The sequence below is a fragment of the Salmo salar genome, chromosome 10 (assembly GCF_965601325.2).
Source record: "Salmo salar chromosome 10, fSalSal1, whole genome shotgun sequence".
Classification (NCBI taxonomy): Eukaryota; Metazoa; Chordata; class Actinopteri; order Salmoniformes; family Salmonidae; genus Salmo; species Salmo salar.
Window position 1 is genome coordinate 40,465,001 of NC_138300.1, and position 14,033 is coordinate 40,479,033.

The 14,033-nt window shown below is 42.8% G+C and overlaps 1 protein-coding gene across 2 annotated transcripts in view; it reads left to right on the forward strand.

The window, feature by feature from the left end:
• Positions 1-14,033, forward strand: part of gmds (GDP-mannose 4,6-dehydratase) — a 234,690-nt gene that overhangs the window by 180,480 nt on the left and 40,177 nt on the right. For both annotated transcript variants that reach the window (XM_014123207.3, NM_001141373.1), the window contains one exon: positions 74-170. In XM_014123207.3, the coding sequence (XP_013978682.1) occupies positions 74-170 (97 nt within the window). The remainder of the gene's footprint in view (positions 1-73; positions 171-14,033) is intronic.

Genomic DNA, 14,033 nt, shown 5'->3' on the forward strand with positions numbered 1-14,033 from the left:
TTGCTCTCTTTCTCACTTTATCTCTTACCGTTCTTCTCTCTCTCTCTCACTTTCTCTCGATCTGTCTCTCCAGGTGGGAGGGGAAAGATGAGAACGAGGTTGGTCGTTGCCAGGAGACAGGGGTGATTCATGTGAAGGTGGACTCCAAGTACTACCGTCCTACTGAAGTGGTGAGTCGTGTGTGTGTGTGTGTGTGTGTGTGTGTGTGTGTGTGTGTGTGTGTGTGTGTGTGTGTGTGTGTGTGTGTGTGTGTGTGTGTGTGTGTGTGTGTGTGTGTTGGGGGATGGTGAAGTGGTAATGCACCAACCTGGCCTGTCTCACTTTAGGGTCCTTCTATAGAGCAGGCAAATGCCTCAGACACCTCAGTTTAAAACAACAGGTCCAGCTGGGCTTTCAGCTGTCTGATGGGGTGTGTGATTTTGTTTCAGTCCATCTGTGGGTCTTTTGTGATTACAACGAGTGTTACAGACAGAGAAATGCAGGAAGTGCACGGTATGGGATGTTTGTATGATGCTCATAGCCTGATATTCCCTTTAATACATGACTGAAGGTTGTTATTCTTTCAACACATTATTTCCTGCTCCCCATACCTGGCGTTCAGCTCTTTAAGAGAATTATAATATCAGTGTTTACTGTTCTGCTCTCTGGGGATTGTGTGTGGGACCATATAGTTATCAGTCATAAGATGATCAGTAGACATCTGTAGGTCCAGCTCCCCCTCTCTCTTATTGTGTTGCTTTCTTAACAGCTGGAAATAGCTGGTTGTCTTCTCTGAAGGTAATGGATATCCTGTCAATACATGCTGAAAGTCAGGTCATATTTAGGCATGCAACACTCTACGGTTGGGGTCTTATTGCATGTGTACTGTGACTTAGATTTATTCCTTATTTTATTGGTCAGTTTGCGGCAGGTCTTTCTGTGTTGAGTGAAGAACCGTCTCAGAGTCTGTAAGATGAACTGTGTTGAGAGAGAGAGTGAGGGTGGGAGGGTGATATCCAAAAAGGAGAGAGCTAGACATGGAGATAAAGAGATCCCTCTGTCATCACTGTGCCCTGGGAGGGTCCGGGGTTCCCCTGGGGGGGTGTAGCATTGCCCCAGGGTGTTTGGGACAGGATTAGGGTAGTGTTTAAACTGCAGGACCCTCTGAACTATGAGATGGCCCTGGAGGATTAGGACCCAGCTGAGTGATGCTGCAGGATTATAGAGGAATCACTGGTGACTGATGGATGGGATGGACTTCCACACACACCTGGGGATGAAGTACTCTGTCTGGGGAGAGTAAGTAGATACCGGAGGGAACCACTGTCTGTCCTCTCTCTTCTAGACTGGAGATGAAATAGGAGCAGGACATTTAGTTAGTTATGGATGTAAAACAGACTGGTTGAACTGGGTAGAGAAAGTTTACACTTGGACACATGATCACAGAGATCCAGGGGGGCAAGGAGAGGAAGAGAGGGGGATTGTACAGTTTGAGGATTCTTGATTATTTGCACTCTTGCTCTCCTTGTCTCTGTGAGTGTCTTTTCACTCTCTCTCCCTCCCCTCAGTCACTCCAGGTGAAAGCAGGTAGGTTATAAGAGTATTTAAAGAGAAAGAGGAGAGAATGAGGAGCGTTTAGCCTCTGACCCCTGAGACAGGAAGTGTGTGTGACACTGCTCCTGCGGCGTAGCATTCTTCTCCTGCTCAACTGGAAGTACCTGTCATCGTGTGTGTGTGTGTGTGTGGGTGTGTGTGTGTGTGTGTGTGTGTGTGTGTGTGTGTGTGTGTGTGTGTGTGTGTGTGTGTGTGTGTGTGTGTGTGTGTGTGTGTGTGTGTGTGTGTGTGTGTGTGTGTGAGAGAGTGAGAGAGTGAGCATGTTTCAAGGGTCAGGATACACTACTCAGTCAAACAGGAATATGATTGAAAAAGTGACTAGCACAGCTAAGTTATTCACACTACTTGATTTTTTTTCCACATTTTGTTGTGTTACAGCCTGCATTTAAAATTGATTAATTTAGATTTTGTGTCACTTGGCTAAAACACAATACCCCATAATGTCAACGTGGAATAATGTTTTTAGACATTTTTACCAATTCATTAAAAATGAAAAGCTGAAATGTCTTGAGTCAATAAGTATTCAACCCCTTTGTTATGGCAAGACTAAATAAGTTCAGGAGTAAAAATGTTCTTAATAAGTCACAAAATAAGTATGATTTTTTTAATGACTACCTCATCTCTGTACCCCACACATACAATTATCTGTAAGGTTGAACAGTGAATTTCAAACACAGATTAAGCCATAAATACCAGGTAGGTTTATCAATGCCTCGCAAAGACAGGCACCTATTGGTAGATGGGTAAAAATAAATAAAAAGCATACAATGAATATCCCTTTGAGCATGGTGAAGTTATTAATTATAATTTGGATGGTGTATCAATACACCCAGTCACTACAAAGATACAGGCGTCCTTCCTAACTCAGTTGCCGGAGAGGAAGGAAACCGCTCAGGGATTTCACCACGAGGCCAATGGTGATTTTAAAACAGTTACAGAGTTTAATGGCTGTGATGGGAGAAAACTGAGGATGGATCAACAACATTGGAGTTACTCCACAATACTAACCTAAATGACATATTCCAAAACATGTATCTTGTTTGCAACAAGGCACTAAAGTAAACCTGCAAAAAATGTGGCAAAGAAATTAACTTTATGTCCTGAATACAAAGCGGTATGTTTATGGCAAATCCAACACATCACTGAGTACCACTCTTCATATTTTCAAGCAAGGTGGTGGCTGCTGCATCATGTTATGGCTATGGTTGCCATCGGCAAGGACTAGGTATTGTTTTGGGATAAAATAAATGGAATAGAGCTAAGCACAGGCGAAATCCTAGAGGAAAACCTGGTTCAGTCTGCTTTCCAACAGACACTGGGAGATTAATTCACCTTTCAGCGGGACAGTAACGTAAAACACAAGGCCAAATATACGCTGGAGTTGCTTACCAAGACGACATTGAATGTTCATGAGTGGCCTAGTTACAGTTTTGACATAAATCGGCTTGAAAATGTATGGCAAGATCATAATTGAATTATAATTTGAATGTGAATTATAATTCACTTTGACAGTGAATTATAAGTGAAATAATCTGTCTGTAAACAATTGTTGGAAAAATTACTTGTCATGCACAAAGTAGATGTCCTAACTGACTTGCCAAAACTATAGTTTGTTAACAAGAAATTTGTGGAGTGGTTGAAAAATGAGTTTTAATGACTCCAACCTAAGTGTATGTAAACTTCCGACTTCAACTGTATACTGTATGTGAGTGTGTCTGTAACATATCTATATACTGTATGTGAGTGTGTCCCCAGGCTGTGTGCTAATGTGTGTGTAATTCGTCATTAACCCTGCCAGTGTGTGTGTCTGACATGAGCTCATAATTCGTCTCTCCAGCCCCTCGGGACAGCGGAGAGGAGATGTAGATATGGGGGGAGTATGCACAGAGGGAGGGAGCAGGTGTGTTCTGGTCCGGTGGTGTTGTCGAGGGTGACTGATACATGTACTGTAGAGAGAATGCTGGCCCATGTTGTCTTCAATGATTCCCACAATTGTGTCAAGTTGGATGGATGTCCTTTGTGTGGTGGACTGTTCTTGATACACACAGGAAACTGTAGAGCGTGAAAAACCCAGCAGCGTTGCAGTTCTTGACACAAACCGGTACGCCTGGCATTTACTACCATACCCTGTTCAAAGGAACTTACATTTTTTGTTTTGCCCATTCACCCTCTAAATGGCCCACGTACACAATCCATGTCTCAAGGCTTTAAAATCCTTCTTTAACCTGTCTCCTCCCCTCCATCTACACTGATTGAAGTGGATTCACCTGGTCAGTCTGTCATGGAAAGAGCAGGTGTTCTTAATGTTTTGTATATTCAGTGTATATGTGAAATTGAAGGTGGTGTGGTTAGTTAGGGAGTATAGCCTAGCCCTTGATATTTGCTGATAGGTCAATGTAAAACCATGAAGTGGTTAGAAGTAATTCTGTGTGGAATAAGGGAGAGTTTCTTTGTTTGGCTGTACATGTTCGTTGAGTCTCAGCCAAACTGTCTGAACCATAAACTGTAGTCTACCTGCTGCTATCTGTTAACCTTTAATTCAGGTGATGGAGTAAACTGTAGTCTACCTGCTGCTATCTGTTAACCTTTATTTCAGGTGATGGAGTAAACTGTAGTCTACCTGCTGCTATCTGTTAACCTTTAATTCAGGTGATGGAGTAAACTCAGTCTACCTGCTGCTATCTGTTAACCTTTAATTCAGGTGATGGAGTAAACTGTAGTCTACCTGCTGCTATCTGTTAACCTTTAATTCAGGTGATGGAGTAAACTGTAGTCTACCTGCTGCTATCTGTTAACCTTTAATTCAGGTGATGGAGTAAACTGTAGTCTACCCGCTGCTATCTGTTAACCTTTAATTCAGGTGATGGAGTAAACTGTAGTCTACCCGCTGCTATCTGTTAACCTTTAATTCAGGTGATGGAGTAAACTGTAGTCTACCTGCTGCTATCTGTTAACCTTTAATTCAGGTGATGGAGTAAACTGTAGTCTACCTGCTGCTATCTGTTAACCTTTAATTTAGGTGATGGAGTAAACTGTAGTCTACCCGCTGCTATCTGTTAACCTTTAATTCAGGTGATGGAGTAAACTGTAGTCTACCTGCTGCTATCTGTTAACCTTTAATTCAGGTGATGGAGTAAACTGTAGTCTACCTGCTGCTATCTGTTAACCTTTATTTCAGGTGATGGAGTAAACTGTAGTCTACCTGCTGCTATCTGTTAACCTTTAATTCAGGTGATGGAGTAAACTCAGTCTACCTGCTGCTATCTGTTAACCTTTAATTCAGGTGAAGGAGTAAACTGTAGTCTACCTGCTGCTATCTGTTAACCTTTAATTCAGGTGATGGAGTAAACTGTAGTCTACCTGCTGCTATCTGTTAACCTTTAATTCAGGTGATGGAGTAAACTGTAGTCTACCTGCTGCTATCTGTTAACCTTTAATTTAGGTGATGGAGTAAACTGTAGTCTACCCGCTGCTATCTGTTAACCTTTAATTCAGGTGATGGAGTAAACTGTAGTCTACCTGCTGCTATCTGTTAACCTTTAATTCAGGTGATGGAACTGTCATTCACTCTGGGCTTTGTCCTTCACAGTACAAGACACAGCTAGTCCCAGTGGTTGGTTCAGGTTGAGCTCAGACAAACAGTCTAGTGAACAGGACAGCGTTCAGCTGCACTTTATTTTTGTGCTCATCGCTTAATGGTTTATGTTTGATATTTCTGGTTGTCAGGGAGATGGTATTTAAGTGGTGTGGGCTGTTTATTTCTGCTGGATGTGATTGTTAATGAGAAATGTGATAAGGTGGAGAGAGAATTGGAGGTTAGGGAAAGAAAGTCCCAGCTGATGAGATTCTCACTTGTTTGTCTCTGCAGAAATGGAGATAAGAGAAGGTTTAGAGTTAGTTGGAATACTGTGAACATTGTGTCTGTATGAGTGTATCGAAAATACTTTGTCTGTGTGTTTGCGTGCGTGTGTGTGTTAATGCATCATATTTCCAGGCTCATGTGTCGCTGTGGGCATAAACTGCTGTGTGGTGATTGACAGCTCAGCTCTGTGGTTTGTCTCAAGGCCCTCAGGCAGATGGGGGAGGAGGAGGGATGAGGGGGTTGATAAATGGGAAGTTGTTTCCTTTTCTCTCGGTCTGTATTTTTCTTCAATTCAATTTCAATTTTAGGCCTTTATTGGCATGGTGAACATATGTTTACATTGCCAAAGCAAGTGAAATAGATAATAAACAAAAGTGAAATAAACAATAAATAATGTGCAGTAAACATTACTCACAAAGGTTCCCAAAGTATAAAGACATTTCAAATGTATTGTTATGTCTATATACAGTGTTGTAATGATGTGTAAATAGTTAAAGTACAAAAGGGAAAATAAATAAACATAAATATAGGTTGTATTTACAATGGTGTTTGTTATTCACTCGTTGCCCTTTTCTTGTGGCAGCAGGTCACACATCTTGCTGCTGTGATTGCACACTGTGGTATTTCACCCAATAGATATGGGAAATTATCAAAATTGGATTTGTTTTCGAATTCTTTTTGGATCTGTGTAATCTGAGGGAAATACGTGTCTCTAATATGGTCATACATTTAACAGGAGGTTAGGAAGTGCAACTCAGTTTCCACCTCATATTGTGGGCAGTGTGCACATAGCCTGTCTTCTCTTGAGAGCCAGGTCTGCCTACGGCGGCCTTTCTTAATAGCAAGGCTATGCTCACTGAGTCTCTACATAGTCAAAGCTTTTCTTAAGTTTGGGTCAGTCACAGTGATCAGGTATTCTGCCACTGTGTACTCTCTGTTTAGGGCCAAATAGCATTCTAGTTTTCTCTGGGGTTTTTTTGTTAATTCTTTCCAATGTGTCAAGTAATCATCTTTTTGTTTTCTCATGGTTTCGTTGGGTCTAATTATGTTGCTGTCCTGGGGCTCTGTGGGGTCTGTTTGTGTTTGTGAACAGAGCCCCAGGACTAGCTTGCTTAGGGGACTCTTCTCCAGGTTCATCTCTCTGTAGGTTATGGCTTTGTTATGGAAGGTTTGGGAATCACTTCCTTTTAGGTGCTTGTAGAATTGAACTGCTCTTTTCTGGGATATCGGCCTAATTCTGCTCTGCATGCATTATTTTGGTGTTTTACGTTGTACACTGAGGAAATTTTAGCAGAATTCTGCATGCAGTCTCAATTTGGTGTTTGTCCCATTTTGTGAATTCTTGATTGGTTAGCGGACCCCAGACCTCACAAGCGTAAAGGACAATGGGTTCCATAACTGATTCAAATATTTTTTGCCAAATCCTAATTGGTATGTCGAATTTTATGTTATTTTTGATGGCATAGAAGGCCCTTCTTGCCTTTTCGCTCAGATCGTTCAAAGCTTTTTGGAAGTTAGCTCTGGTGCTGATGTTTAGGCCGAGGTACAGTTGAAGTCGGAAGTTTACATACATTTAGGTTGGAGTCATTAAAACTCGTTTTTCAACCACTCCACACATTTCTTGTTAACAAACTATAGTTTTGGCAAGTCGGTTAGGACATCTACTTTGTGCATGACACAAGTAATTTTTCCAACAACTGTTTACAGACAGATTATTTCACTTATAATTCACTGTATCACAATTCCAGTGGGTCAGAAGTTTACATGCACTAAATTTACTGTGCCTTTAAAACCTCTTAAAATCCCGTTAGCGGGATTGGTTGGACAACAACCAGTGAGATAGCACTGCGCGATATTCAAAACCAAATAATTTCAAAATTAAAATTCAAGTATTATACGGCATTTTAAAGATACTCTACTCGTTAATCCAATCACATTGTCTGATTTCAAAAAGGCTTTACGGTGAAATAAAAACATTAGATTATTTTAGCATAGCATCTCGGCAAAAAAAACAAAAAGCCATTTTCCAAGCACGATAGCCATCACAAAACCAGATATACAGCTGAAATTAAGCACTAACCTTTGACAATCTTCATCAGATGACACTCCTAGGACATCATGTTAGACAATACATGCATTTTTTGTTCGATCAAGTTTATATTTATATCCAAAAACCCAATTTTTACATTGGCGCGTGTCGTTCAGAAAACGTTTTCTCCCCATAACTTCCGGTGAATAGGCACATTTAATTTACGGAAGAACTCATAAACGTTGAAAAATGTTATAACAATTATTTAAAGAATTAGAGATAATCTACTCCTTTATGCAACCACTTTGTCAGATTTCAAAATAATGTTACGGAAAAAGCACATTTTTCAATATTCTGAGTACAGAACTTAGCCTTCAATGCTAAGCTATACAGTTAGCCTACAACCACGGCGTCGACAAATCTCTAACAATATGTTCGAAATATTTACTTACCTTTGCTAATCTTCGGCGGAATGCACTCGGATGGGCACCCACTTCCACAAGAAATGTTCATTTGTTCTGTAAAGCCCATAATTTATTTCCAAATACGTCTGTTTTGTTGACCCATCCAGAACACGTTACAATGCCATGTGGCGTGGACGCAAATCCGTAGATGAAATGGCCAAAAGTTCCATTACCGTTTGTAGAAACACGTCAAACAATGTTTACAATCAATCCTTTAGGGTATTTTTTAACGTAAAACTGCAATAATTTTACAACCGGGCTATAGGTATTCGTCATACAAGAAAAATAAAACAACAGCTAAGTCACGTGGATGCGCGTCATAAGACACCTGTTCTCAGACTGGCCAGGGATTGAACGAGCCAGAATTTTCTGCCCGGTTACAGATGACGGAAGAAAGCAGTTCCTAAAGATTGTTGACAGCCAATGGAAGAGTCAGGAGGTGCAACGTAAATCCTATGTCATTGTAGTTTTTCAAGGGATTCAAAAGAAAACTACATTTCGATTTTCTCCCACTTCCTGACTCAATTTTTCTCAGGTTTTTTGCCTGCCATATGAGTTCTGTTATACTCAGACACCATTCAAAGAGTTTTAGAAACTTCAGAGTGTTTTCTATCCAAATCTACTAATAATATGCATATTCTATTTTCTGGGCCAGAGTAGTAACCTGTTTAAATTGGGTACGTTTTTCATCCGGCCGTGAAAATACTGCCCCCTAGCCCCTAGAGGTTTTAAACAGCTTGGAAAATTCCAGAAATTGATGTCATGGCTTTAGAAGCTTCTGATAGGCTAATTGACATCATTTGAGTCAATTGGAGGTGTACCTATGGATGTGTTTCAAGGCCTATCTTCAAACTCAGTGCCTCTTTGCTTGACATCATTGGAAAATCAAAAGAAATAAGCCAAGACCTCAGAAAAAATGTTGTATACCTCCAAAGGTTTGGTTCATCCTTGGAGCAATTTCCAATCGCCTGAAGATACCACATTCATCTGTACAAACAATAGTACAAACAATAGTACGCTCATACCGCTCAGGAAGGAGACGCGTTCTGTCTCCTAGAGATGAACGTACTTTGGTGCGAAAAGTGCAAATCAATCCCAGAACAACAGCAAAGGACCTTGTGAAGATGCTGGAGGAAACAGGTACAAAAGTATCTAAATGCACAGTAAAACGAGTCCTATATCTATAGAACCTGAAAGGCTGCTCAGCAATGAAGAAGCCACTGCTCCAAAACTGCCATAAAAAAGCCAGACTTCGGTTTGCAACTGCACATGGGGACAAAGAGGAAAAAGGGGGAGGCTTGCATGCCGAAGCACGAGGGTGGCAGCATCATGTTGTGTGGGTGCTTTGCTACAGGAGGGACTGGTGCACTTCACAAAATAGAAAGATCATGAGGAAGGAAAGTTATGTGGATATATTGAAGCAACATATCAAGACATCAGTCAGGAAGTTAAAGCTTGGTCACAAATGGGTCATCCAAATGGACAATGACCCCAAGCATACTTCCAAAGTTGTGGCAAAATGGCTTATGGACAACAAAGTCAAGGTATTGGAGTGGCCATCACAAAGCCCTGACCTCAATCCTATAGAACATTTGTGGGCAGAACTGAAAAAGCATGTGCGAGCAAGTAGACCTACAAACCTGACTCAGTTACACCAGCTCTGTCAGGAGGAATGGGCCAAAACTCACCCAGCTTACTGTGGGAACCTTGTGGAAGGCTACCCGAAACGTTTGACCCAAGTTAAACAATTTAAAGGCACTGCTATCAAATACTAATTGAGCGTATGTAACTTCTGACCCACTGGGAATGTGATGAAATAAATAAAAGCAGAAATAAATAATTCTCTTTACTATTATTTTGACATTTCACATTCTTAAAATAAAGTGTTTATCCTAACTGACCTAATACAGGGAATTTTTACTAGGATTAAATGTCTGTAATTGTGAAAAACTGAGTTTAAATGTATTTGGCTAAGGTGTATGTAAACTTCCCACTTCAACTGTATGTGTAGTTTTTTGTGTGCTCTAGGGCAACAGTGTCTAGATGAAATTTCTATTTGTGGTCCTGACAACTGCACCTTTTTTGGAACAAAATTATTGAGATTTACTGTCAGGGCCTGACAGAATCTGTGCAGATGATCTAGGTGCTGCTTTAGGCCCTCCTTGGTTAGGGACAGAAGCACCAGATCATCAGCAAACAGTAGACATTTCACTTCTAGTAGGATGAGGCCGGGTGCTGCAGACTATTCTAGTGCCCTAGCCAATTTGTTGATATATATATTGAAGAGGGTGGGGCTCAAGCTGTATCCCTGTCTCACCCCACAGCCCTTTCTCTCCCTTTCCTCTATACCTGTTGCTCTGTTTCTAACTTCTCCGCCTTTCCGTATCTCTTTCTCTCTGCTGGTGTCTCTACTGTCCCTCTCTGGCTGTATCACTGTCTATCAGGTAGACAGTAAGACAACAGTCAGGTAGACAGTGAGACAACAGTCAGGTAGACAGTGAGACTACAGTCAGGTAGACAACAGTCAGGTCGACAGTGAGACTACAGTCAGGTAGACAGTGAGACAACAGTCAGGTAGACAGGTAGACTACAGTCAGGTAGACAGGTAGACTACAGTCAGGTAGACAGGTAGACTACAGTCAGGTAGACAGTGAGACTACAGTCAGGTAGACAGTGAGACTACAGTCAGGTAGACTACAGTCAGGTAGACAGTGAGACTACAGTCAGGTAGACAACAGTCAGGTCGACAGTGAGACTACAGTCAGGTAGACAGTGAGACAACAGTCAGGTAGACAGGTAGACTACAGTCAGGTAGACAGGTAGACTACAGTCAGGTAGACAGGTAGACTACAGTCAGGTAGACAGGTAGACTACAGTCAGGTAGACAGTGAGACTACAGTCAGGTAGACAGTGAGACTACAGTCAGGTAGACTACAGTCAGGTAGACAGTGAGACTACAGTCAGGTAGACAACAGTCAGGTAGACAGCGAGACTACAGTCAGGTAGACAGTGAGACTACAGTCAGGTAGACAGTGAGACTACAGTCAGGTAGACAGTGAGACAACAGTCAGGTAGACAGGTAGACTACAGTCAGGTAGACAGGTAGACTACAGTCAGGTAGACAGGTAGACTACAGTCAGGTAGACAGGTAGACTACAGTCAGGTAGACAGTGAGACTACAGTCAGGTAGACAGTGAGACTACAGTCAGGTAGACAGTGAGGCAACAGTCAGGTAGACAGTGAGACTACAGTCAGGTAGACAGTGAGACTACAGTCAGGTAGACAACAGTCAGGTAGACAGTGAGACTACAGTCAGGTAGACAGTGAGACTACAGTCAGGTAGACAGTGAGACTACAGTCAGGTAGACAGTGAGACTACAGCCAGGTAGACAGCAGTCAGGTAGACAGTGAGACTACAGTCAGGTAGACAGTGAGACTACAGTCAGGTAGACAGCAGTCAGGTAGACAGTAAGACTACAGTCAGGTAGACAGTGAGGCAACAGTCAGGTAGACAGTGAGACTACAGTCAGGTAGACTACAGTCAGGTAGACAGTGAGACTACAGTCAGGTAGACAGTGAGACTACAGTCAGGTAGACTACAGTCAGGTAGACAGTGAGACTACAGTCAGGTAGACAGTGAGACTACAGTCAGGTAGACAGCAGTCAGGTAGACAGGTAGACTACAGTCAGGTAGACAGGTAGACTACAGTCAGGTAGACAGTGAGACTACAGTCAGGTAGACAGTGAGACTACAGTCAGGTAGACAGTGAGACTACAGTCAGGTAGACAGTGAGACTACAGTCAGGTAGACTACAGTCAGGTAGACAGTGAGACTACAGTCAGGTAGACAGTGAGACTACAGTCAGGTAGACTACAGTCAGGTAGACAGTGAGACTACAGTCAGGTAGACTACAGTCAGGTAGACAGTGAGACTACAGTCAGGTAGACAACAGTCAGGTAGACAGTGAGACTACAGTCAGGTAGACAGTGAGACTACAGTCAGGTAGACAGTGAGACAACAGTCAGGTAGACGGGTAGACTACAGTCAGGTAGACATGTAGACTACAGTCAGGTAGACAGGTAGACTACAGTCAGGTAGACAGTGAGACTACAGTCAGGTAGACTACAGTCAGGTAGACAGTGAGACTACAGTCAGGTAGACAGTGAGACTACAGTCAGGTAGACAGTGAGACTACAGTCAGGTAGACAGTGAGACTACAGTCAGGTAGACAGTGAGACTACAGTCAGGTAGACAACAGTCAGGTAGACAGTGAGACTACAGTCAGGTAGACAACAGTCAGGTAGACAGCGAGACTACAGTCAGGTAGACAGCGAGACTACAGTCAGGTAGACAGTGAGACTACAGTCAGGTAGACAGTGAGACAACAGTCAGGTAGACAGTGAGACTACAGTCAGGTAGACAACAGTCAGGTAGACAGCGAGACTACAGTCAGGTAGACAGTGAGACTACAGTCAGGTAGACAGTGAGACTACAGTCAGGTAGACAGCAGTCACGTAGACAGTGAGACTACAGTCAGGTAGACAGTGAGACTACAGTCAGGTAGACAGCAGTCAGGTAGACAGTAAGACTACAGTCAGGTAGACAGTGAGGCAACAGTCAGGTAGACAGTGAGACTACAGTCAGGTAGACAGTGTGACTACAGTCAGGTAGACTGTCTACCTGACTGTAGTCACACTGTCTACCTGACTGTAGTCACACTGTGTGACTACAGTCAGGTAAACAGTGAGACTACAGTCAGGTAGACAGTGAGACTACAGTCAGGTAGACAGTGAGACTACAGTCAGGTAGACAGTGAGACTACAGTCAGGTAGACAGTGAGACTACAGTCAGGTAGACAGTGAGACTACAGTCAGGTAGACAGTGAGACTACAGTCAGGTAGACAACAGTCAGGTAGACAGTGAGACTACAGTCAGGTAGACTACAGTCAGGTAGACAGTGAGACTACAGTCAGGTAGACAGTGAGACTACAGTCAGGTAGACTACAGTCAGGTAGACAGTGAGACTACAGTCAGGTAGACTACAGTCAGGTAGACAGTGAGACTACAGTCAGGTAGACAGTGTAACTACAGTCAGTGTAACTACAGTCAGGTAGACAGTGTAACTACAGTCAGGTAGACAGTGAGACTACAGTCAGGTAGACAGTGAGACTACAGTCAGGTAGACAGTGAGACTACAGTCAGGTAGACAGTGAGACTACAGTCAGGTAGACAGTGAGACTACAGTCAGGTAGACAGTGAGACTACAGTCAGGTAGACAGTGAGACTACAGTCAGGTAGACAGTGAGACTACAGTCAGGTAAACAGGTAGACTACAGTCAGGTAGACAGGTAGACTACAGTCAGGTAGACAGGTAGACTACAGTCAGGTAGACAGTGAGACTACAGTCAGGTAGACTACAGTCAGGTAGAGAGTGAGACTACAGTCAGGTAGACAACAGTCAGGTAGACAGTGAGACTACAGTCAGGTAGAGAGTGAGACTACAGTCAGGTAAACAGTGAGACTACAGTCAGGTAGACTACAGTCAGGTAGACAGTGAGACTACAGTCAGGTAAACAGTGAGACTACAGTCAGGTAGACAGGTAGACTACAGTCAGGTAGACAGGTAGACTACAGTCAGGTAGACTACAGTCAGGTAGACTACAGTCAGGTAGACAGTGAGACTACAGTCAGGTAGACAGTGAGACTACAGTCAGGTAGACAACAGTCAGGTAGACAGTGAGACTACAGTCAGGTAGACAGGTAGACTACAGTCAGGTAAACAGGTAGACTACAGTCAGGTAGACAGGTAGACTACAGTCAGGTAAACAGGTAGACTACAGTCAGGTAGACAGGTAGACTACAGTCAGGTAGACAGTGAGACTACAGTCAGGTAGACAGTGAGACTACAGTCAGGTAGACAACAGTCAGGTAGACAGTGAGACTACAGTCAGGTAGACAGGTAGACTACAGTCAGGTAAACAGGTAGACTACAGTCAGGTAGACTACAGTCAGGTAGACAGGTAGACTACAGTCAGGTAGACTACAGTCAGGTAGACAGGTAGACTACAGTCAGGTAGACAGTGA